General features: G+C 46.2%; 1 protein-coding gene across 2 annotated transcripts in view; it reads right to left on the minus strand.

Moving 5' to 3' along the window:
• Positions 1 to 23,048, minus strand: part of CACNB2 (calcium voltage-gated channel auxiliary subunit beta 2) — a 355,422-nt gene extending 332,374 nt beyond the window's left edge. For both annotated transcript variants that reach the window (XM_088478598.1, XM_088478596.1), the window contains exon 1: positions 22,604 to 23,048. In XM_088478598.1, the coding sequence (XP_088334724.1) occupies positions 22,604 to 22,684 (81 nt within the window). In that variant the 5' untranslated portion in view covers positions 22,685 to 23,048. The remainder of the gene's footprint in view (positions 1 to 22,603) is intronic.
• Between the last annotated feature and the right edge of the window lie 226 nt (positions 23,049 to 23,274).

A 23,274-nucleotide genomic window follows, 5' to 3' on the forward strand; every position in this document is an offset into this window, starting at 1 on the left:
AAAATGCAAAGTGAATGAACAGAAAAGAAATCTAAATCAAAGGGATTCAATTAGCCGTGATAAGCTGTTTTCGGTGACAAAGTTTCGCCGGGGACGTCATTTTGCCAGGCGAAAACTTATCCCCGTATTCAACTCCAAGGACTTTTCGCCGGTGCGGAAAGTCAATGCATTGGAATAGGCTATAAAGATTTGCCTATGAAACTAGGCGGAAAAAACTGCCGAATTGGGGTTTTGGGGTGCAAACTTGCAGAATTCACCCTGCACCCTTGGGACAGCCCCCCAAAGGTAAACGTGGGGGCAAAAAAAAAATCAAAGTTGGGGGACAAACTAAAAAACTAGTGAAATAGACTCCAGGGAGGTCCCCAAGTATGCCCCAGATGTTTTTAAGATTGCAGGTGTTTGCGGCAGGTGGATTTTGAAATTTTTTTAAAACTTCATAATAGCAACTTTAAAATATGCCAGCACCCATTTTCATGTACCACAAATTTGCTGGGACAACTTTTTTTCAGCACAAAAACCTGCTAAAGGCTACAGTATTCTTCACCACTTCTGCAAAGACGCTAATTAGCAGCTAATGAGAACATTTAAGTACCCCAAATACCTTCAACAGGCCTATTTGGGAGTATCTAGAGTGATCCCCAATGTCACTGCATCTTTTGGGGGGTGTCAGGCTGATTTCCCCAAAACTGACAGGACTTTTCACTGGTTTCGAATTCGCTGGGTTCTGTTTTCGCTGATTTGGAATTGAATATGGGGATAAGCGGGGATGAGCGCGATACTTTTCCACATGGAAAACCAGCGTTGTCGGCGAAAAGTCCGGCATGCGAAAAGTACAGGACTTTTCGCGGCTAATTGAATATGCCCCCTGGTGTGACCATCCTTTGCCTTCACGTCATTTGCCAACTCTTCTCATTGTCAGGGGAACTCCCTGACATAGCAGCAATCTCCCTGTCTCCCTGAAGAGTATAGCAATCTCCCTGATTGCAAATTACCCACATTATGACACTGTTATATTAAAAATAATAAAGAGATATATGCATTCAAATGGGATCAATAAGATAATTTCCCTGGATTGGTTATAAAGGCACAGTGATCCCTGTGGCTACATGTATTTTCTGAAAAGTATTATGGGGCACATCCACTAAACGATCTACTCCCTATCCAATCTCTAAACGATTTTCCCTTGATTTTTTCCCTTGAAATTTTATCTTTCAGTCTGAACAATTTTCAAACGATTTGCAAACTATCTTAAATAGATCAAGTGAAATTGACCTGCACGTTCAGTCAACTGACTAGACGATCAAACGACCAGCGGGAGCGCGCATCGTTGACGTCCAAACACTGCACGATTTATAAATGATTTGTAAACGATTGAACGATCACGACGTCGTTATCGTTCAATCGCCTGCTAAAATCCTGTAGTGGATGCCCCCCTTTAGTGTGTTTTCATAAACAAACAGATCTTCCTAAATGCTTTTGTGCTTGTTTACATTTGGATGTAAGTCAGTGTTATGACACGCCTCTCAGATGTAGCAGTACACGTCCACTTTACCGCCGCACTCATAGGTGTTATTTTCATAATCTCCCTGAAATGCTTTTTCAAAAGTAGATAAGTATGCTTCAAACAGCATCATTTATTCTAGGTACACTTGCAGGGATTTTGTAGGATTATAGGGCCTGATTCAGAGCCAAATGCTCTGACCAGAGCGCTTGCTCTGAATCAGGGCCCTCCTACCTCATTTTGGAGCGGCCTCATGGACGCTCGCATAGCTGTGGGTTACAGCGTCCATCGGGCTTGCGATGAGACCCTGCAGTAGGGTCTCGCTGCCGCAAGCCCTGGAGTGATTTTGGCTCTATCAGAGCCAAAATCACTCCCACTGACATCACTAGTGATGTCAGTGGGGCCGGACCAAGACGGTAGGCGTCTGGCAGCCACGCCCCCGGCACGCCCACCAAAGGGGGCGTGCTGTCAATCACCATCGACAGCACACCCCCTTTGGTGCGAGACCCATAGCGACAGCTTGGCTGTCGCTATGCGGGTCTCGCGCATGCGCACGACGGAGCTCCCTCCGTCGTGCACATTAGGACACCATCGACCCGCTTGCGAGCGTCCTGCTCTCGCAAGCGGGTCTGAATTAGGCCCATAGTCAGGTGTATGATTAACCAATCATACCAAACAGGTGACAATGATCATCATTTTCATATGTAGGTTGAAACACAGGGCCTGATTCAGAGCCGGACGCTCTGACAGAGCGCTCGCTCTGAATCAGGGCCTGCCTTCTGTTTTTTTAGAGCGGCCTCCTGGCCGCTCGCATAGCTGTGGGTGACCAATTCTGAACTATACCAGAATGTTCTAAAGGAAAATGTCAGGACTTCTGCCCATGAGCTGCATCTCAAGAGAACGTGGGCCATGCAGCAAGACAACAACCCAAAGCACACAACTCATTCGACCGAGGAATGGTTAAAGAAGAATAAATATAACATTTTGGAATGGCCAAGTCAAAGTCCTGAATTTAATCCAATCGAAATGTTGTGGAAGGACCTGAAGCGAGCAGTTCATGGGAGGAAACCCACCAATATAACAGAGATGAAGTGATTTATAAGGACGAATGGGGTCAAATTCCTCCAAGCCGATGTTCAGGATTTTTCAACAATTACAGAAAAAGTTATTGCTGCACAAGGGGGTCATACCAGATTCTGAATGCAAAGGTTCACATACTTTTGACACTCAGAAGATATGTGATATTCCTCAATAAAAAAATTAGCATGTCTAATTTTTTTGTCTCATTTGTTTGATTTGGTCCTTTTTATTTGCTTAGGATTTGTGTGAAAATCTGAGGTAGTTTTAGACCAAATTTCAGCAGAAATATAGAAAAGGGTTCATAAACTTTCAAGTACCACTGTATTTGGCTGAAACAGAAGGCAGTTTGTTCGCCGAAGGGCAGCAGAGCAGTTCAATAATGAGTGTCTGCAGGCAACAGTGAAGAATGGTGGAGGTTTCTTGCAAGTTTGGGGCTGCATTTCAGCAAATCGAGTTGGGGATTTGGTCAGGATTAGTGGTGTCCTCAATGCTGAGAAATACAGGCAGGTACTTATCCATCATGTAATACTTTCAGGTAGGTGTCTGATTGGCTCCAAATTTATTCTGCAGCAGGACAATGACCCCAAACATACAGCCATGTCATTAAGAACTATCTTCAGAAGAAGAACAAAGAGTCCTGGAAGTGATGACATGGCCCCCACAGTGCCCTGATTTCAACATCATCGAGTCTGTCTGGGATTACATGCACAGAAGATCTGTGGTTAGTTCTCCACGATGTTTGGAACAACCTCCCTGCCGAGTTCCATCAAAAACTGTGTGCAAGTGTACCTACGTAGTACGTACACATCCACATACATCTATCCTCTGTGCACTACAAGTCGTGCAACACATTACGCAGGAGCTCCGTGTGACTCTGTACGTCTCTTTGTTCGTCTTTTTACCTTCAAATGCGTCTTATTTGTACATACATATACACTTATAGCAAATAATCAGGTATAGCATTCACCATTCGTTCATCTAACTTGCACTGCATGTTTGCTATTATTAGAAGGAATTTGTTTTCTGTTTATTTGCTTTAGCCTCCGATACTTCATCACAATATCCATTTCATTGTATTTTATAATCCTGTAAATGTGCAAAACACTTACTAAATACAGCACATATAAAGGTGAGAGTGATCAAAGCCTATTATCAGGTATTAGGGATGGCCATCAATCATTGATAATTGGCAACCTGCCATTGATTGCGCAGATCTGATGGTTCTCCACCGTTGACGGCACAGAGGCATTTTTTATTGCGCAGGTGGCACTCAGTTTAGTCCCACACTAATCCCCGCCCCCTTACCTGATTGGCCCACCGCCTGCTGTGTGCAGCACAAGCATTGATGTCCATCGATGAGGGAAACCATCAATGTTTTCCTGTCTATGGCTTCATGCCCTCAATGAAGGCCATTGATGGTTAACTCTTTGATGCCCATCCCTACTAGTTATGAGAAAAGTGAATTTAAGAAGAGGAGTGAGGCCATAGTGGCTATGCAATTAACTTGAGGTGCAAGGCGTAGCATCCAATCAGATGTTAACTTTACATTTTTAAACTATGCTACATATATGACAGCTATATTCTGATAGGTTGCTGTGTTGGTTACAGCACAGTTAAGCAAGCTGCACAATGTGACTAAATAACCCCCACAGTCTGATGACCCGTCAAAGCGGCAGAAACACAACTGTCAACGAGGCGTAAACATTCATTTACATTCTTGTCTGTATCACTTCATTACTCTAATCATCTGTAAGACGTCTGTAAATGGTTGCAGCTCAGGAACGTTTTGGTCTGCTCCAGCTAGTGGCACGCGGGAACACTAGACAGGACGAAATAACTCTGTATCCTAAAAAAGAAAAAAAAAAATCCCTTGTTTGCTTTGGCAACTAGTGCACTTGTTACGCACAGCCACGTACAGCTCTCTATAGCCATCCAGCCCTCTGTTACATACTGCAGATCCATTCAGTGCTCAGAGCAGATGCTGCAGTAAGGAGTAGATCCAGTCACTTCTAGTTTACTTCATCCCAAGCTCATGGTCTAAAGCTGTGTAACCTGCAGCCCATTCACCAGAAGCACCCCTCAAAGCATGGGCGTAACTGCCATAGGTGCAAGGGGTACAGCTGCTATGGGGCACAGAGCTGAGGGAGGCCCATCCTCCTTGTCAAAGTTACATGTGTTATATACATTTTCCATGATTGGGTGGTACATAAGGTCCATTACAAACTTTTGCTAGGGGGCCTTTAAATACCTAGTTACGTCGAACTCTGAGACATGGGGCAAAAGCAGTAGGAACATTATATACTAACAAGGAAGGCTTAGCAGATGCTACATATACTTCATCATTATAATATAACACCATATAATTATAATACCAATTATCCGAACACCAATTATCCAAAGCACAAGCTATAAGAAACAAACAAAAATATTTAATGGAATAAAAATAAAATAATCTAAAATGTCCAAAAAATTACAGAAAAAAAACCACCACACACACTGTACATATATACTTTGATACACACTCGAATAAACTGGTTATATGAACTAGATAGTAGAATAAATGATTAAAACAACTACTCCAATAACAAATATGAAACATATCTACAGTAGACAATTGTTAACCCCTCCCTGGGACTGCTGCTGTCCACAGTATTAGGTCTTCTATGTATTCCACTACATCACAGGTTCTCAAACTCGGTCCTCAGGAGCCCAAACAGTGCATGTTTTCCAGGTCTCCTCACAGAATCACAAGTGAATAATTAGCTAAACCTGTGGATGTTTTAAAATGTGTCAATGAGTAACGACTACACCTGTGCTGTACTACATTATCCTGCATCTTGAGGGACCTTTTGGGGGGGTATTCAATTTGATGGTGAAAAGTCCGAGGTCGGACTTTTCGCCATCATCGCTGATTTTTCTGGGATAAAGTATAGGGTGCGTGCCCGCTTTATCCCAGTATTCAATTAGGATCTGGCGAAAACGGGACCTGGCGGAAAGGTAAGTGTGGGAAAGTGGAGGGAATTTTCGGGAAATCATCCAGGGACCCCCCTAAAGATGTCCAGACATGGTGGATCACTATGGGTACCCCCATTTTTGCCTGCTGAAGGGAGTCAGGGTTTTGAAATAGCCGCAGATGGTGTATAAATGCGCCTGTGAAGAACAGGTGAAGAAGAGCATTTCTTTTTTTTCTTATATAACTATGGCCATCAAATTTGGGTCACATGAAAATGGGTGCAAGCATATTTTTAAGTCCCTAAAATGATTTTTTTAAATTCTTCAAAAATGCACCTGCCGCTACTACCTGCATTCTTTAAAACACCTGCCGCATACATGGGGACCCCTTAGGAATCAATTATGCTAGGTTAGAAGTTTGTCCTGAGGATTTTTTTAATTTTATTTTTACACAGATTACTTTTATAGGACACTCCCAGGGGTGCAGGCTATTTTTTTTTTAAGCCTGCACCTCTAAACCCCGATTCTGCACTTTTTTTTGCCATGTAAAACATGGTGAAAAGTCTTTGAAATTGAATACGGGGATAATTGAAACAGGCGAAAGTGACGTAACAACGATAACGGCTTTTCGCAGCCAAATTGAATACCCCCCTATATCTTTGATTATCAGAATACTCGGCACACTACTGTATATAAAACCAATACCAACTCTGTTTTCTCTTTTTAGAAGTTACTAAATAAGAACTACATGAAAGTATAATGTAGCTCATTGTGTTCATCAGGGATCTAGTAAGACCTATATATTTTTACCATCCAGAATCTAATTTATTTTCTCAATAGTACTTACCACTGTGTGACAAATTATTGGCCTATTCAATCTCTGGGACAGTGCCCTGGAAATAGAGGAGGTAATCTTAAGGGGTTGGGTATGATATCCCAAAGCCGGAAGCCCGATGGAGTGAAATCCCGACGGGGGGGTAAGTACCCTAACCCTCCCCCTCTCCCCCCCTAACCCTAGCCCTCCCTTGGTGGTGCCTAACCCTAACCTCCCCCCGGTGGTGCCTAATCCTAACCTCCCCGGGGGCTGCCTAACCCTAACCACCCGGGGGGGTGCCTAACCCTAACCTCCCCCCGGTGGTGCCTAACCCTAACCTCCCCCCGGTGGTGCCTAACCCACCCTTCCCGCACCCTAAACCTAACCCTAACATCCCCCTGATGGTGCCTAACCCTAATCTCTCCCCAGGGATGCCTAAACCTAACCCTTCCATCCCCGGGATAAGTATCATACTTACCCTTCTTCTTACCTTCAGGATGGCGGGGGCGGGATGCTGACGTCGGTATCCTGATCCTCTTTGGGATATCGTCATCGGCATTATGCCGGGCGTCAAGTTTCCGACGCCTGGGGTCCCGTCTGCCGGCATATTCAACATATTCCATCTTAAGAAGCAGTGGCGTCTCGAGGGTATTTAGAGCCCAGGGCAAGTTAAAAAAACAGAGCCCCCTCCCCCTCAAGTACGTGCGCGCCAAAAAAGTGGGCGTTGACACGTCACAAAGAACATGGCCACTGGAAAATGGGGACATGTCCATATGACCCCACCGTTTCTCATCACTCTAGGAACATTCCTTTGCATTCCATATGCACCATAATGCCCCCAGTAGTAGTGCCCCTCTTGCAATACCCACTATAGAAGTGCCCCTTATGCAATGTCCCCAGTAGTGGTCCCCCCTATGCAGTGCTCCCAGTAGTGCTTCTTATACAGTGCCCCCAGTAGTGGTCCCCCTTATACAGTGCCCCCAGTAGTGGTCCCCACTATGCAGTACTCCAGTAAGTAGTAACCCCTATGCAGTTCTCCCAGTACTGCCCCTTATACAGTGCTCCCAGTAGTGCCCCCAATAGTAGTCCCCACCTATGCAGTGCCCCCAGTAGTAGTCCCCCCTATGCAGTGCCCCTTATATAGTGCCCCCAGTAGTAGTCCCCCTTATGCAGTGCCCCCAGTAGTAGTGCCCCTCTTGCAATGCCCACTATAGAAGGACCCCTTATGCAATGTCCCCAGTAGCAATGCCCCCTGTGGTAGTGCCCTTATAAAGTGCCCCCAGTAGTGGTCCCCCCTATGCAGTGCCTACAGTGCCCCCAGTAGTGGTCCCCCTATGTAGTACCCCAGTAGTGGTCCCCGCTATGCAGTGCTCCCAATAGTGCCCCTTATACAGTGCCCCCCTATGCAGTGCCCCCAGTAGTAGTCCCCCTTATATAGTGCCCCTTATACAATGCCCCCCATGCAGTGCCCCCAGTAGTAGTCCTCCTTATACAGTGCCCCCAGTAGTGGTCCCCCCTATGCAGTGTCCCCAGTGGTGCCCCAGTAGTAAGCCCCTCTTATGCAGTGCCCTCAGTAGTAGTCCCCCCTATGCAGTGCCCTCAGTAGTAGTCCCCCTTATTCAGTGCCCCCAGTAGTAGTCCCCCTTATTCAGTGCCCCCAGTAGTGGTCCCCCTATTCAGTGCCCCCAGTAGTGGTCCCCCCTATGCAGTGTCCCCAGTAGTAAGCCCCTCTTATGCAGTGCCCCTAGTAGTGGCCCCCTATGCAGTGCCCTCAGTAGTAATCCCCCCTATACAGTGCCCCCAGTAGTGGCCCCCCCTATGCAGTGCTCCCAGTAGTGCACATTAGATAGTGCCCCCAGTAGTAGTCCCCCCTATGCAGAGCCCCTTATATAGTGCCCCCAGTAGTAGTCTCCCCTATGCATGCAGTACCCCCAGTAGTGGTCCCCAGCAGTATTGCCTCTTATATAGTGCCCCCAGTAGTATTTCCCCCTATCCAGTGCCCCCAGTAGTAGCCCCCTTATATAGTACCCCAGTAGTAGCCCCCCCGATGCAGTGCCCCCAGTAGTGGCCCCCCTATGCAGTGCACCCAATAGTGCCCCTTATATATAGTGCCCCCAGTAGTAGTCCCTCATATGCAGTGCCCCCAGTAGTGGCCCCCCTATGCAGTGCCAGTGCCTTTTACATATATAGGACAAAGACACGCACAAAAAATCCCACAACACTTACCTGAATCCCTGATCCTGCGCCCACCGCTGTCAGCTCCTCCGTCCTCGCGGCCTGTGCTGCACTATGGGAGAGACGTCATTACGTCTCTCCCATCACCCAGTGCGGGAACCGGAAGGTGGAGCCAGGGCCGAAACTAGGATTTTTGTCACCCGGGGAAAGACAGTAATTTGACGCCCCCCTGGTAATTTCCCCATAGTAATGCCCCCTGCAGCAGCAGAGCCGCAACTAGACTTTTTGGTGCCCTGTGCCAGAAAGAGCATTGGCACCCCCCCATTTTTCAAATAGGGACATAATGCACCCAAAAAAGGGGAATGAGCTCATGGGGAAGGGCCAGGGAAGAGATAGGGGAGGCCAGGAGATGCTGGGGATGAAATAAGAGGAAGCTACAAGTGAGAATGATAATAAACAGACAATTGGGAGACCTGAATAGTGCCCCTTGTCCTACGGTGCCCTGTGCCATGGCACAGGCCGCACTACCCTAGTTACGGCCCTGTTCAGCAGTGCACCTATAGTAATGCCCCTGAGGTAATGCCCCTGTAGTAATGCCCCCATAGTAGTGCCCATATAGTAATGCCCCTGTAGAAGTGCCCATATGGTAATGCCCCCATAGTAATGCCCATGTAGTAGTGCCCATAAAGTAATGCCCCTGTAGTAGTGCCCATATGGTAATGCCCATATAGTAATGCCCCCATAGTAATTCCCCTGTAGTAGTGCCCATATAGTAATGGCCCTGTAGTAGTGCCCATAAAGTAATGCCCCTGTAGTAGTGCCCATATGGTAATGCCATGTAGTAGTGCCCATATAGTAATGCCCCCATTGTATGGCCGCTGTAGTAGTGCCCATATAGTAATACCCCTGTAGTAGTGCCAATATTGTAATGCCCCTGTAGTAGTGCCCATATGTTAATGCCCCTGTAGTAGTGCCCATATGCCCATATGGTAATGCTCCTGTAGTGCCCATATGGTAATGCCCCTGTAGTGCCCATATAGTAATGCCCCTGTAGTGTCCTGCTCGACACTCCCTCGATACGCCACTGTTAAGGAGATACTATTGCATGCTATTAACTATAAAGCACCCAGACGGTGGTTAGGGAAACTGCTTCCATATGTGGAAAAAGCCTGGATATAATATCAGTGTGACCTGGCGTATTCAGGACCTTATGCTAATTATTATATTCTGAATTTCTCAATAACAAACTTAAAAAGTTAGGGGTGCCATGAAAACAATGCTGATACTCTAGGGCGCTGTGATTCAAAAAAGTTTGGGAACCACTGTGCTACATTCTGATGACACTTCATTAGATATACTGTAGCTCGAGAGAACAAGACTGCACCAATGGTGCCCTGAGGCTATTACTTATAAATGTACCCATAGTTTCAGACTGTACAGTATTGAAGTACACCGTGGGGTAGATATACTAATCCTTATAGGATTGTTTCAATTCAGCGGGAGTTGAATACAAGCAGTTAAGTCGTAGAATTCTAGTTCTGGCAACTTAGCCTGGGTGTTAAGTGGCGATGACCGGCATTCTCTGACTAAAGTGCCGGCCGCGAGCCTGTTAGCGATGCGCTAAGCCAGAAAACAGCCTTGTAGCCGGCACTCAGGAGGGTGCGAGAAGAAATCATTAGTCGGACTAAGCAGCGCGCAGAGTTGAATCGCCCCCATAGAGAGTTATCTCCATAAAGTGGAGTGAGATAAAGTACCAATCAGCTACTGAGTTGGAGAAATGACAGGAGCTGATCTGTTGGTACTTTATCTCTCTCCAAGACTAAGTACATATACCTGACTTTGAGAAATAGAATATACTTTTGTCAGTCACCCTCATATAAACCCTCAAACAAAAATCAGTGGGCTTTTATTCTAAGAAAGAATCTGTCAGAAGGTATGGGGACTCACGTCGCTAATACCTCCATGTATTTCACTAGACATTACTTTATTAAATTACTTTAAAATTTGATGCAAACTTAAAATTATTTTTTTTTCAATATCACCTGTGCATTCTGTATATTGCTAGTATTACGTTTTATACATACGGCAATGGCATTTTAAATTACTGAATAAATTCAGATATCCTGCAGGCAAGTTGAGTGATTCTTGCAGTGTTATACGTTATACCATAAGTGATGATGTTTGTTTAAACTGTTCTGCAGCCTACAGATAAAATATCATGCGATAGTTGCCATGCCGACAATTCAATTTGTCCTGGCAATGAAGAAGAATAATTACACAAAGAGCTCATAGTACATACTGTAACTTTCATACAGACATCAGTAACACGCTTACACAATACGGCATTTCACAGCTATTATAGGACTTGCAGCTATTTACTCTGATACTCTGACTTCTAAAATCTCTTCACTGCAACAGTATCACAGATATGGCGATAAGGATCTTTACCCCACTGGTGCTAAGACAACTATGGTGACAGCCAGTGCTCAAAGTGGTCCTAGAGAAGTGGTGGAACTCACACACACACACACCGCCCCTCCTCAGCGGTTTCTTAAAAAAGTAGCGTGGTCACACAATAGTATTCCCAATTCAAGTTACGCCACACAGTAGCACAATCTTGATTCACATTATACCACATAGTAGTGTCCCTTATTCATGTATGACACACAGCAGTGCCCCTTTACACAATGCCCACATTGTGCCCCTTATACACAATGCCCACAGTAGTAGTGTTCCTAATACACATGGGCCCTCATTCAGAGCCGCTCGCAAAAAGCGAGTGCTCGCTCTGAATGAGGGTGGCCGCTTTTTTTTTTAAAGCCGGCCTCCTGGACGCTCGCTAAGCTGTGGGTGACCACCTACAGCGAGTGGCCAGGTGATGGTCGCGATCGTCTTGACCATCGCGACCATCGGGGCTTGCGACGAGACCTTTGTGGTAGGGTCTCGTCTGCCACAAGCCCCAGTAAGCTTTCGGCTCTAATAGAGCCGGAAGCTCACTACTGACATCACTCGTGATGTCAGTTGGGCCGCCCCCAAATGGCAGGCATTCCTTCGGGAATGCCTCCATTTGGCAAGCCACCCCCCCTCCCCACCTACAAAATGGTGCGTGCGCAGTGACCCACCATCGACCCGCTTGCGAGCGCATAGCACTTGCGAGCAGGTCTGAATGAGGGCCATAATGCCCACAGTAGCAGTGCTCATTATACAATGCCCACAGATGTAGTGCCCCTTACACATAATGCCACAGCAGTAGTGCCCCTAATGCAATGCCCATTGTAGCGGTGCCCCATATGCAGTGCCCACAGTAGTGGTAGTGCTCCTTATGCAGTGTCCCCAGTAGTGGTGCCCCTTATGCAGTGCCCCCAGTAGTGGTGCCCCTTATGCAGTTCCCCGAGTAGTGGTGCCCCTTATGCAGTTCCCCAGTAGTGGTAGTGCCCCTTATGCAGTGCCCACAGTGGTAATGCCCTTTATGCAGTGCCCCCAGCATTGGTAGTGCCCCTTATTCAGTGTCCACAGCAGTGGTAGTGCCCCTTATTCAGTGCCCCCAGTAGTGGTGTCCCTTATGCAATGCCCACAGTAGTGCCCCTTATGCAGTAACCCCAGTAGTGGTAGTGCCCCTTATGCAGTGCACACAGTAGTGGTAGTGCCCCTATGCAGTGCCCACAGTAGTAATTGTTCCCCTTATGCAGTGCCCCCAGTAGTGGTAGTGCCCCTTATGCAGTGCCCAAAGTGGTAGTGTCCCTTATTCAGTGCCCCCAGGAGTAGTTCCCCCTGTAGAAGTAATGCCCCCAGTAGTAATGCCCCCTGCATCAAAGTCTCCTTTCCAGTTGCTTCTTAGAAACAGCGTGAGCATCTTCAGCCTTGGCAAGCTGAGCTCGTAGATCAGCCAGTTCAGTTTCCAGATTTCGCTTCTGATCAAGGGCTGCACTCAGTTCTGCCTCACTCTCACACTGTAGTAGTGCCAATATTAATGCCCCCTATAGTAATGCCCCCGAGTAAATGCCCCTAGTAGTAGTGCTCCCAGTAGTAATGCCACTGAATAAATAACCGCAGTAGTAGTGCCCCAATAGTAATGCCCCCAAGTAAATGCCTCCAGTAGTAGTGCCCCCAGAAGTTATGCCCTCAATATGAAGCCACAAACCCCCTGCCCCCCCAAACAAAATCAATACTTAACTTAAGCACCACCCCCGCGTCTGTCCGGTTGGCCGCTCCTTGGAACTATGGGAGACACGTCATGACGTCTCTCCCATAGTGCACTGCGGAAGCCGGAGCTCAAGTGTGAGCTCCAGTCTCCGGATGGCGCTGCGGTGAGGGAGCCGGGTGCCCACTGGTAACAAAATCTCAGCGGGCGCCCAGCAAGTGGAGCCTCCCTGCGGAGACAGGCTAAGGTGGGTCGGAGGAGGCGGAACTGGTTCAGTCTCCAAATAGAAGTAACGGAACTCAGCTCCTCCCCATTCCGGCCCACTTTAACCCCTGGACTGACAGCACATCAAACACCAGTGGTTGGGGAGGTGGTGAATGGAAGACAGTCTATTAACCCCTTGCATACATTACAGTGAACATAAGGAAAAAGAGGAGGCAGCACTCCAAAGATGTTGCCACTTGTCCCAATAGCAGATTCTGCAGGCAGAAGTGGGACGCGATCATTATAACCAATAGGTTGAGATTCGATTCTAGGCCATTCACATATGCATTTACAAAAAAATATAAGCTATAGAAAAACATTGGATCCAGGAGGCTGACTTACCCTCTCCACAGAAGGTGGGGAGCTCCGTAAAATTCAGGAGTCTCCGGGACATTCTGGGATACTTTGTAAATATGCTACTAATTCAATAGCAAATGATGGGGCCCATTTATCAACGGGTTTTAACATACGCAAATAGTTTTTAAAACTTGCTGCATATGATAATGGTGCTCCAGCCAATCAGCTACTAACTGACTTCTGTTTGAAAAATTACAGTTGGGAGCTGATTGGCTGGAGCACCATTTATCATACACAGCGAGTTTTAAAACTCTCTGCGTATGATAAAACTCATTGATAAATGGACCCCCATGTTATTACTGAGATTTGAGGCAAGCAAAACGGCGACATCCACTCAATGTACGCATTGGGTAAACTTCAAACAATTGTGTTTTCAATAATTAATGTAATACAAAAAATACATTATACAATAGAATGTAGCGTGCAATCTCCTCTGAAGCTGACCTGTTTTTTCCCCCATTATATCTACACCAGCAGTGTATTGCTCTGGATCAATGAGTTTCACATTATGGATCCCATATGTCCGGCTTCTACCACAACAGCTGTGGTTCGTGCCACTGGAAATATTTATCTTGAGATGCAGATTTTCTTAGAATGGAGGGTTTGGAAGCAACTGAATCTCACAGTGGAGGTGGAAACAGGTTCTTGTAACTCTGTTGCCAAAAAAAAAGTTTAAATTGGCATAATCAGGGCAAACTGGCCATTGCTGATGCCACCAAAATTTTTATTTTTTCTTTTTTTTTCATTTTTAATTAATACTTTAGAAAAATATCATCAGTTGATCAGTTCAACTATTGTTTTCACCTTCCGCCCTGCTCTTCCTATCGCTGTCAGTCCTGTCAGTTGTTTGGCTTTTTGTTCTACACTGAAATGCGACTGGCATTTAATGCAAGTTTTAGTGATATTTAACAGACTAGGGGATCTATTTACTAAGCAGTGTTAGGAGACAGAGTGAAAAGGTCCCAGCCAATCAGCTCCCAACTGCCATCTCACAGCCTGTGTTTGCAAAATGACAGTTGGGAGCTGATTGGCTGGCACCTTATCACTTTTCACTCTGTCTCCTAAACACTGCTTAGTAAATAGACCCCTAAGGTGCCTCCTGAATGTATTTCTGGTATCCTGCGGGATACGTCATCATGTACCATAGCTTGAGAACATGAAAAACCTGTAGTGGTTATAGTTAATTGTATATGTTTGCCATGGTCTGTGATCACTCCTCTGCTGCAGGTTGCTATGTTAAGATAGTGGTACTCCCCTAACTGCACAGTGACTGACAGCTTGGCAGACTTGCATGTCACAAATGCATTGTATGAACTGGTTGATTCAATGATGCCGAGATGTGTGCGTTACCCACTTTAGCTATCTGGTAACACTATTTTTTGAACAGAGCTGTAATAGAACCATATCTATTATTTTCATTTTTAAGGGTTTAGTGGTCCTTAAATAAAATACACTCAATTTAATGTAATATTGTGCAAATTAGTGCCTTGCAATATTTGTGATATTAATTATGTTCATTTGTACATGGACACTATAGGCCGTATTTATCACAATCCACATTTTTAATGCGGATGTCATAAATTATTTTTGCCTACAGTAACAAAGTGAATATTAATATATTTGCTGGAATTTAGCACTCATGCTGGGACATACAGTAGGTTCTGATAAGAGCCCGTCCCAGCGAAGAGCTGGAAGCAGAATGATAGCGTAAGTTTCCGGGTTCAGCATCAGCAAGTGTATTGCGCAAGGCTGGAAGCGGCATTGGGGGGCTGCTGGGACCAATCTGGAGGATCCCTCTTCAAAAGGATCAGCAGAACAGTAACCCATAGGCTACTATGGGCTAGCTCAGTGTTGGCTAACCTTGACACTCCAGCTGTTATGGAACTACATAACCCAGCATGCACTGCTACAGTTTTGCTATTAGGGCATGCTAAAACTGTGGCAGGGCATGCTGGGATATATAGTTCCACAACAGCTGGAGTGTCAAGGTTAGCCAACACTGGGCTAGCTCCATCTTCAGATTCCAGAGCTTGTTATATCCGACAGCTTGGCAACTCCCATATGGGGGGTGCTTTGCAGCTGGAAATGGAAGAACTGAGATATCTTCTGTGGTCCCTACTTGTTATATCCTGGGGATCCTTAATAATTGCAGGTATTCCTCAAAAAACAGTGTTTTGGGGGGATATCCAACAAATATTCTTTAATAAATATGCCCCTAGTTAAATGAGTGTAGAATTTCTGTCCAGTTGGTTAAATGGGGGTAGAAATTCTGGTTTACAGAATAGGGGATCCGAGCCTTCATCTCTGCTTTCTATATGGACAAAAACAGACCCTGAACTTACTAATATTAGATGTTCACACTGGATGGATTTTTCACCAAGACCTCACATCTCCCCAAGTGCAGCAGTTGCGTACCTTTACTCCCAATAACCCATACCCACCCTCCTGGCCTCTGACCTCTTTGTAATAATGATGATGTTACCATTGATTGATTCTAGCTAATAGGACTGGAGTTTTCATGTGATTTGCCACTTGTTCTATAGATCTCAATGGTTGTATGTATGGCCTGACTAAATGAAAAGGAAATCTGGTACCTAGATAATGTGGCTGGTTCCTAAATTAGCCATCTATTTGCCACAAGTCATAATAGAGGCACCAAGCCGAAATCTTTCTGACTATGGAAATAGATAATCTATGAACACTTTATGGAAGTATCTATTCAATCGTGTGGAAGTCTTTTAGAAAATAAACTCATGCGCTTCACCATCCACCGAACCAAACTCATGCACTGCACCATCCACCGAACCAAACTCACGCACTGCACCACCCACCTAACCAAACTCACGCACTGCACCATCCACCTAACCAAACCCACGCACTGCACCATCCACCTAACCAAACTCACGCACTGCACCATCCACCTAACCAAACTCACGCACTGCACCATCCACCTAACCAAACTCACGCACTGTACCATCCACATACCCAAACTCACTCACTGCACCATCCACCTAACCAAACTCACGCACTGCACCATCCACCTAACCAAACTCACGCACTGCACCATCCACCTAACCAAACTCACGCACTGCACCATCCACCTAACCAAACCCACGCACTGCACCATCCACCTAACCAAACCAGGGCCGAAACTAGGATATCTGTCACCCGATGCAAGGCAGCAATTTTGCGCCCCCTCCCTTCCTGTACCTGGAGTTTGTCCTTGCTCCTCAATGAGGCAGTGCACTACTCAGACGTCCATGGTATAGTGACTTACATTATTCCACACACCATAATGCCCATTACACATTATGTCACACACTGTAATGCCTATTACCAAAGTGCCACTTACATATTTGGCCGACACCATTTTATACCCCACAGTAATGCTTCTAATTACTTTAAAATTACCTGCTCGTTGCCATGGGGTTACATGCTCGTTGCCATGGGGTTACATGCTCGTTGCCATGGGGTTTCATGCTCGTTGCCATGGGGTTTCATGCTCGTTGCCAGGGGTTACATGCTCGTTGCCAGGGGGTTTCATGCTTGTTGTCAGGGGATTTATGCTTGTTACCAGGGGTTACATGCTCGTTGCCAGGAGTTACATGCTCGTTGCCATGGAGTTTATACCCGTTGCCATGGGATTTATGCTCGTTGCCAGGGGGTTTCATGCTTGTTGTCAGGAGGTGTCATGCTTGTTACCAGGTGTTCCATGCTCATTGCCAGGGGTTTCATGCTCGTTGCCATGGGGGTTTATGCTCGTTTCCAGGGGGGTTTGAAGGGAGAAGATGCAGCTCTCAGCATCCTCTCCCTGCAGCGCCAGCGTTCCCGGCACTTCCGGGAACACTGTGTGCATTGCGCTCTGCTAACAGACACTAGAGGTCCAGTAGGACCTCTAGCATCTGTCTCTTCCTTGGCGGCGGCCATTTTTGGATGGCCGTTTTCAGCAGAGTCCATGCAGACGGCTAGTCTGCATGGAATCTGCTGAAAACGGCCCTCCAAAAATGGCCGTCGCCTAGGAGGAGACAGACACTAGAGGTCCAGTAAAGACCTCTAGCATTTGTCTCCTCTTTGGCGGCGGCCATTTTCGGATTAGAGAGTCAGATATTTCACACCCCCGCAATACCCACCCGGTGCACGTGCACCTCTAGCCCCCCCCCTAGTTGCGGCCCTGACCAAACTCACGCACTGCACCATCCACCTAACCAAACCCACGCACTGCACCATCCACCTAACCAAACTCACGCACTGCACCACCCACCTAACCAAACTCACGCACTGCACCATCCACCTAACCAAACCCACGCACTGCACCATCCACCTAACCAAACTCACGCACTGCACCATCCACCTAACCAAACTCACGAACTGCACCATCCACCTAACCAAACTCACGCACTGCATGCACCATCCACCTAACCAAACTCACGCACTGCACCATCCACCTAACCAAACTCACGCACTGCACCATCCACATACCCAAACTCATGCGCTGCACCATCCTCTGGGGCAGAGCCGGCCCTAGGCATAGGCATTCTAAGCAAATGTCTAGGGCATCTGGAATTCCTGGGGGCATCCCACGGCTCTGCTGGCTGCTGCAGAGATTGATAGGAGCTCAGCTCTCTCATCAGGCCAGTGGAGGGGGGTGTTGAGGGTAATTCCTCCTCTCTGTACTCTTTAGGATTCATGCATCTTACAAGGAAGTGCATTATTCTTCAGCAACCCCCTTGAGGGCCCCCCAGCAGTGTCTGGCTACAGCTTCCCAGCTAAACAGTGAGCAGAGTGCAGTACTGCTGGGGAAATTGCTGCTGCTTCTTCTGCTTTTGTGATGCAGTGTATCCACTGCCCCCATTTACCCCCTCACTACCTGGGGAAATGGGCATGCATTTCAGTCACTGTGCCAGCTGTTACAACCAGCAACAACTTACATTATACAGGTAGCAGCAACAACTTATATTGTCCTGTATAAGAATAGGAGGCTGTGTACAGGATATGTCAGAGGTCTGTTATGTGTGTCGGTCTGGAAAGGCCACACAGTGCAAGGTGGGTTAATAGAACTGCACTCTAAGGGGGTGCAGAGGGGGTTAAATGTATTGTAGCAGAACTATCAGATCTTCTTGACAGCTTTATATATGGGCAGAGGGGAGATAAGATAATACTGCAAGGTAGGGACACTCACCTACACATGCACAATGTTCCAAAAGCTGCCTGAATTCCCAGTTTGTTGTACTTCTATGTCTGACATTACTGTAGTCCTATGCCAGGGTGCAGAGGAGGGCTCTCCGTCATGTGCTATAATAATAATGTGCACTGTGTGTGCTGTATGGTAGGTGCAGAGCCTTTAGTGCCAGCTGCAGGACAATGAGCCATGAGGTTCTGCAGATATGACTTTTCCTGGTCCTGGTGGACTGCTGCAAGGACTGATCTGGTCCCCATTCTCAGAGGCTTCTCCAGCACCAAGAACGTCCCTGTTCTCAGTTAAAGATACATATGTATGTACTGTGTCATGGCATGTGTATTATGGAGCATGTGTATGTACTGTGACATTAAACAAATAGAGACATCACACATTTGAAATGTTAATTTCAGCATTGTGAAGCAAGGGGTAATTCAGCGCAAATCGCATCATCGCACTCTCCCCCCGGCTGCGAGGGTTTTTATCATTACTGCGGGGGGGGGGGGCGGGGGAGAGGGAGGGAGGCTTGATATCTGCTAGGGGGGCACCAGCCAAAATTTTGCCTAGGGCACCAAATTAGCTAGGGCCGGCACTGCTCTGGGGCCTGTGGCTGCTGTCGGAATCACAGCAGATATGGGAGATACAGTATCTGCTGCGGTCCCTCCTTCATACATTCGGGTGATCCTTAATATTTGCGGCTGTTTTCGGGGAATATCCCGCAAATATTATTTAATAAATAGACACCTGAATATGAGCTGCAGCCTAAAAATGCGCATTTTCCATATGCACCACGGTTTCGCTCTCCGGAGCTTTGACCCGATAGGAAACGCCATGTGCAGAGGTGCTTAATGCATCCTGCCCTATGTGAGACTTGTATATTATGACTTACAGTGAACTTGTGACATAGTTTAACAAAGTTATAAGGGGTCAATCCTATTAATTGACCAGCATCTCGCACCCTTCGCAGCCCGCTCCCAGTCCAAATTCGCTGAATTTTGCTCGGAGCCCTATGAGGCATCGTGCAAAATTCAGCGAATCCGGGCTGCCGTAAAGTGCGGCCATTGCCCCGATGACTCGCACCGGCGAGATCATTGCGGCTAATAGGATGACCCTTAGAACTGTATAATATACTGTATAATTCTCTAAACAAAGGATAGCTGGAAAAAAAAAAGGATTTACACACATGTCAGAATAAGTACTAAAACAACAATAATAATAATAATAATAATAATAATAATAAACAATCATCATTATCTTATTTAACCATTTTATTTCTATTTGTCTTTTTCTGACATGGGTGTGTTGGCATGGGGCACCTATATTCTGGGTGCCCCACGCATGCATAGTGATGTACCACAGGAAGCTTGTACTGTACAGCTCAATTTGCACAGATGTGCCTAGATTTCTGTCAAATTGCACAAGTTTCTGAGGCAAGATGGCGACATTTACAGAGGAGATGAAGTTTGAAGCAGCCTATGGTAGGCGGGAGTGACTAGTTTGTGGAAGCGGGGTTACTGAAATAAGACAGAACAGTTTTAGGTGCATGTCATAGACTGTGCTAGAGAAATGACAATTAGAAGCTGACTGGTTACCATGTTCAACGTCTACACTTTATCTCTCTCCAAGGCTTGATACATCTCCCCCCAGGAGAGAAGCGCACTTCACCATACACTACTGTATGCCCAAGGTAAAATAAAACTTTAAACACACCTAAGAATCACCTGTATCAGATGCATGATTAAAGAAAAGAAACTAATTTAGAGCATTTGTGAAAACATCTACACACACATTTAAACCATGCATAAACACAGTGTGTAGATGTTGAGCTTTACATTTGCGTAGTGACTGTAAAAATCTGTGAATTAGTACAGCATGTGCCCACAGAACAAGTCGCACCAATATGTCCATATGCTGCTCTTGATTGAAACTGGAGTAGCAGGAAGAGTGAGGAAATTGGCGTCTAATGTAGGATTACCGGGGTCAGGGTGTATTCGGAAACCGATGCAGGCGCACATATGCCAGGAGCCATACTTATGGCAGGTGCCTAAGGGCTGATGCCAATACACAGCACTGATTGGCTGATTGCAAACTCACCTATAAAGCTGATACTTTCCTCATTGCTTTGGTGTATATTATATCATTTTAAGTTTTTTTTTTATATATATAAAACTTTAACGGATACACAATATGGAATATTATATCTGATGTTTAATAGAGGATTCGTTTTTTTTTTCATTTAAAATCAAGACTAAAGGCAAAACATTAACAAGCTTTTCCTGTGCTTACAGCTGTGTTGTGTGTATGCATATGTATGGGGAATGCAAGCGGTAAGCATTATTGGGGCTGATTCAAGGCTTACGGCATTTCAGTTTTCACGCAGGTTTCTGATTTTCTTTATCTGCGCATTGGCAGATCTTGTCCTGCGACGTTGGACGCAGTGTGGCTGCAGACGCCGGATGAGTGATAGTCTACAGCCGTTTAGTTTTGGGGAGGGGAAGCGTTGCGGAAAAAGGGGGTGTGCCGGCCCGGCTTCCTGGATATGCCGAAGCCAGTGGCTGCGTCATCGGATGCAGTCTCACTGACCCCTGCAGTGTTATTTTGCCAGACATCCCGAGTGATGCTCAAATGTCCAATGGCCACCCGATGTTCACGCAGTGGATCTGATGCTGTGTCTTTGGACGCAGCCAGCCGATCTAAAGAAGCCAGCAGTGGGCGTATTTTTACAAAACACACCACCTGCTGCATTAGCATGTATACACAGATGCTCTGCGTCCAAAGTCGCAGCAACAATTCTAAGAGGTCAAGAGTTCAGTTAATGACTAGCTCCCAATCTGTGTGGAGTTTGTACATTCTTTGGTTTCCTCGTACAATCCAAAATCATACAAGTAGGGTAATTGTATTATGGCAAAATTAGCCCTAGTGTATATGTGTCTTCTTGTATGTTAGGGACCTTAGACCAGTAGTTCTCAAACTTGGTCCTCAGGACCCCAAACAGTTCACGTTTTCCAGGTCACCCAGCAGGTGCACAGGTGTATTCATTACTCACTAAAGCATTTTAAAAGATCCACAGGTGGTGCTTATGATTTTCACTTATGATTCTGTGAAGATACCTGGAAAACATGCACAGTCTGAGGACCGAGTTTGAGAAAGTAAGCTTCAATGGGACAGATATTATATCTGATATGATATGTCCAATGCGTAAACTGTGACGCAGAGCTGGGCGCATTCTGCGATGCTTGCACCTGAGCATATAATAAATACCCTATTTACAATATGTGTCCAGCAGCACCAGGATCAATGTGACTTCTATGCACCGTTGTTTGTCTTTCACGAATGCATTGCAGACGCCAATGTGTACGTTGCCCGTGGTTATTAAGTGTTTGGAAGTTGGTGGAATGTTGATGTAATTTTTACACTTATGCGCCCTTTTTTTTACATGTAGGCTGCACCTTATTATACAGTGAGCAGAACCTCTAGGCTCACATTTGCTGTGCACTGTGCTCATCTGCTTCCTAAATTAAATCCATGGAATTTTCTTTTCAGTCACTGCGTTCTTTTGATCCCAGAGTCTGTTTTCCCGTTGCACCAGACAGCCAAATACTGGTGTATCCAGTACAGTCACTGAACCCACAACGCATACAGCTATGGATTTCTATTTACAGTATAATCAATCTGTCAACTTCCATGGCTGATATATGTTCACACACACACACACTTTGCTTAGACTGGTCCATGACTCTGATGCTGTACAGTTTAGTTTAGGCAGAGTCTTCACTTCCCTCCCTCTGTGGAACTACAAGTCCTACCATGACCTGCCAGCCATGTACACATGCTGACCCATTCATAAAATAAATGAAAAAAAAACCCTGTTGCAACAGTATATAAAGCACAGGAAACTTGTGTGTATGCTGCTATTAAAGTATAACTTGCACAGGGCTTGCTGTCACTTGTAGTTCCACAACAGCTGCCCAGCCATAGGATACCTAACCTAACCCTATTGCATATGATACATCTGCTGAATTCTTTGCATTAATATGATAAGACATAAAAGCTGGTACATAGCATCACTGCCTATTACTTCCTAAGCGGAAAGACACTGGAAACAAAACTGCAAATAAGAGAGAACCTGCTGTAGAAGTGTACCTGTATGATCGGGTTCTCTAGGACGTCCAAGTGGATCTCCTGTGAGGCTGAGGTGGTCTTGGACATGTTGTTTTGGACCATTGGAAGATAATAAAGAAAACACTAAAATGAGAGACTGAAATGTGGAAATAACTGAGCCAGGAGCACCAGCTGCTGTGAGATCCAGGCGCTGTGTCTTTGTTAGATTGCCTGATATGGTATCATGGCTGGAAGTAGCATCAGCCGGCCAGTCCCAGGAACCCTGCAGCTCTCCTTCCTTCTCTCCCCCGTGACTTGTAGCAAGAGGAGTACCACCAGCAGCCGCAGCAGCAGCTGACCCCCCTCTCCGGCCGGCAGCCTACAGAGTAGGGAGGGAGTGCACACCCTGACGGAATCGGATCATTGCTGGCAGATAGTCAGAGGTGTCTGCAGAGCCCCCAATGTCCTGATCCAAACTCTGCGCCAAGAGCTCCCCGGACAGCCCAGTTATTCCAGCCGGGAACCCTGCAAGGAGCTGGCAGCACTGACTGACCTCAGGACGCATGTGCACTAGCAGAAAGCTGAATACACAGTGCCGGGAGATTTCAGCACCCACTGCACTTCATCACAGAGGAAAGCTGTACTGAGCTGTGCTGTGCTGTGCTATTACTCTCATCAGCTGAACTGGATGCAGTCAGTGCCAGTGATCCATC

This window comes from Taudactylus pleione, unplaced genomic scaffold (assembly GCF_031769625.1).
Source record: "Taudactylus pleione unplaced genomic scaffold, aTauple2 ptg000216l, whole genome shotgun sequence".
Lineage (NCBI taxonomy): Eukaryota > Metazoa > Chordata > Amphibia > Anura > Myobatrachidae > Taudactylus > Taudactylus pleione.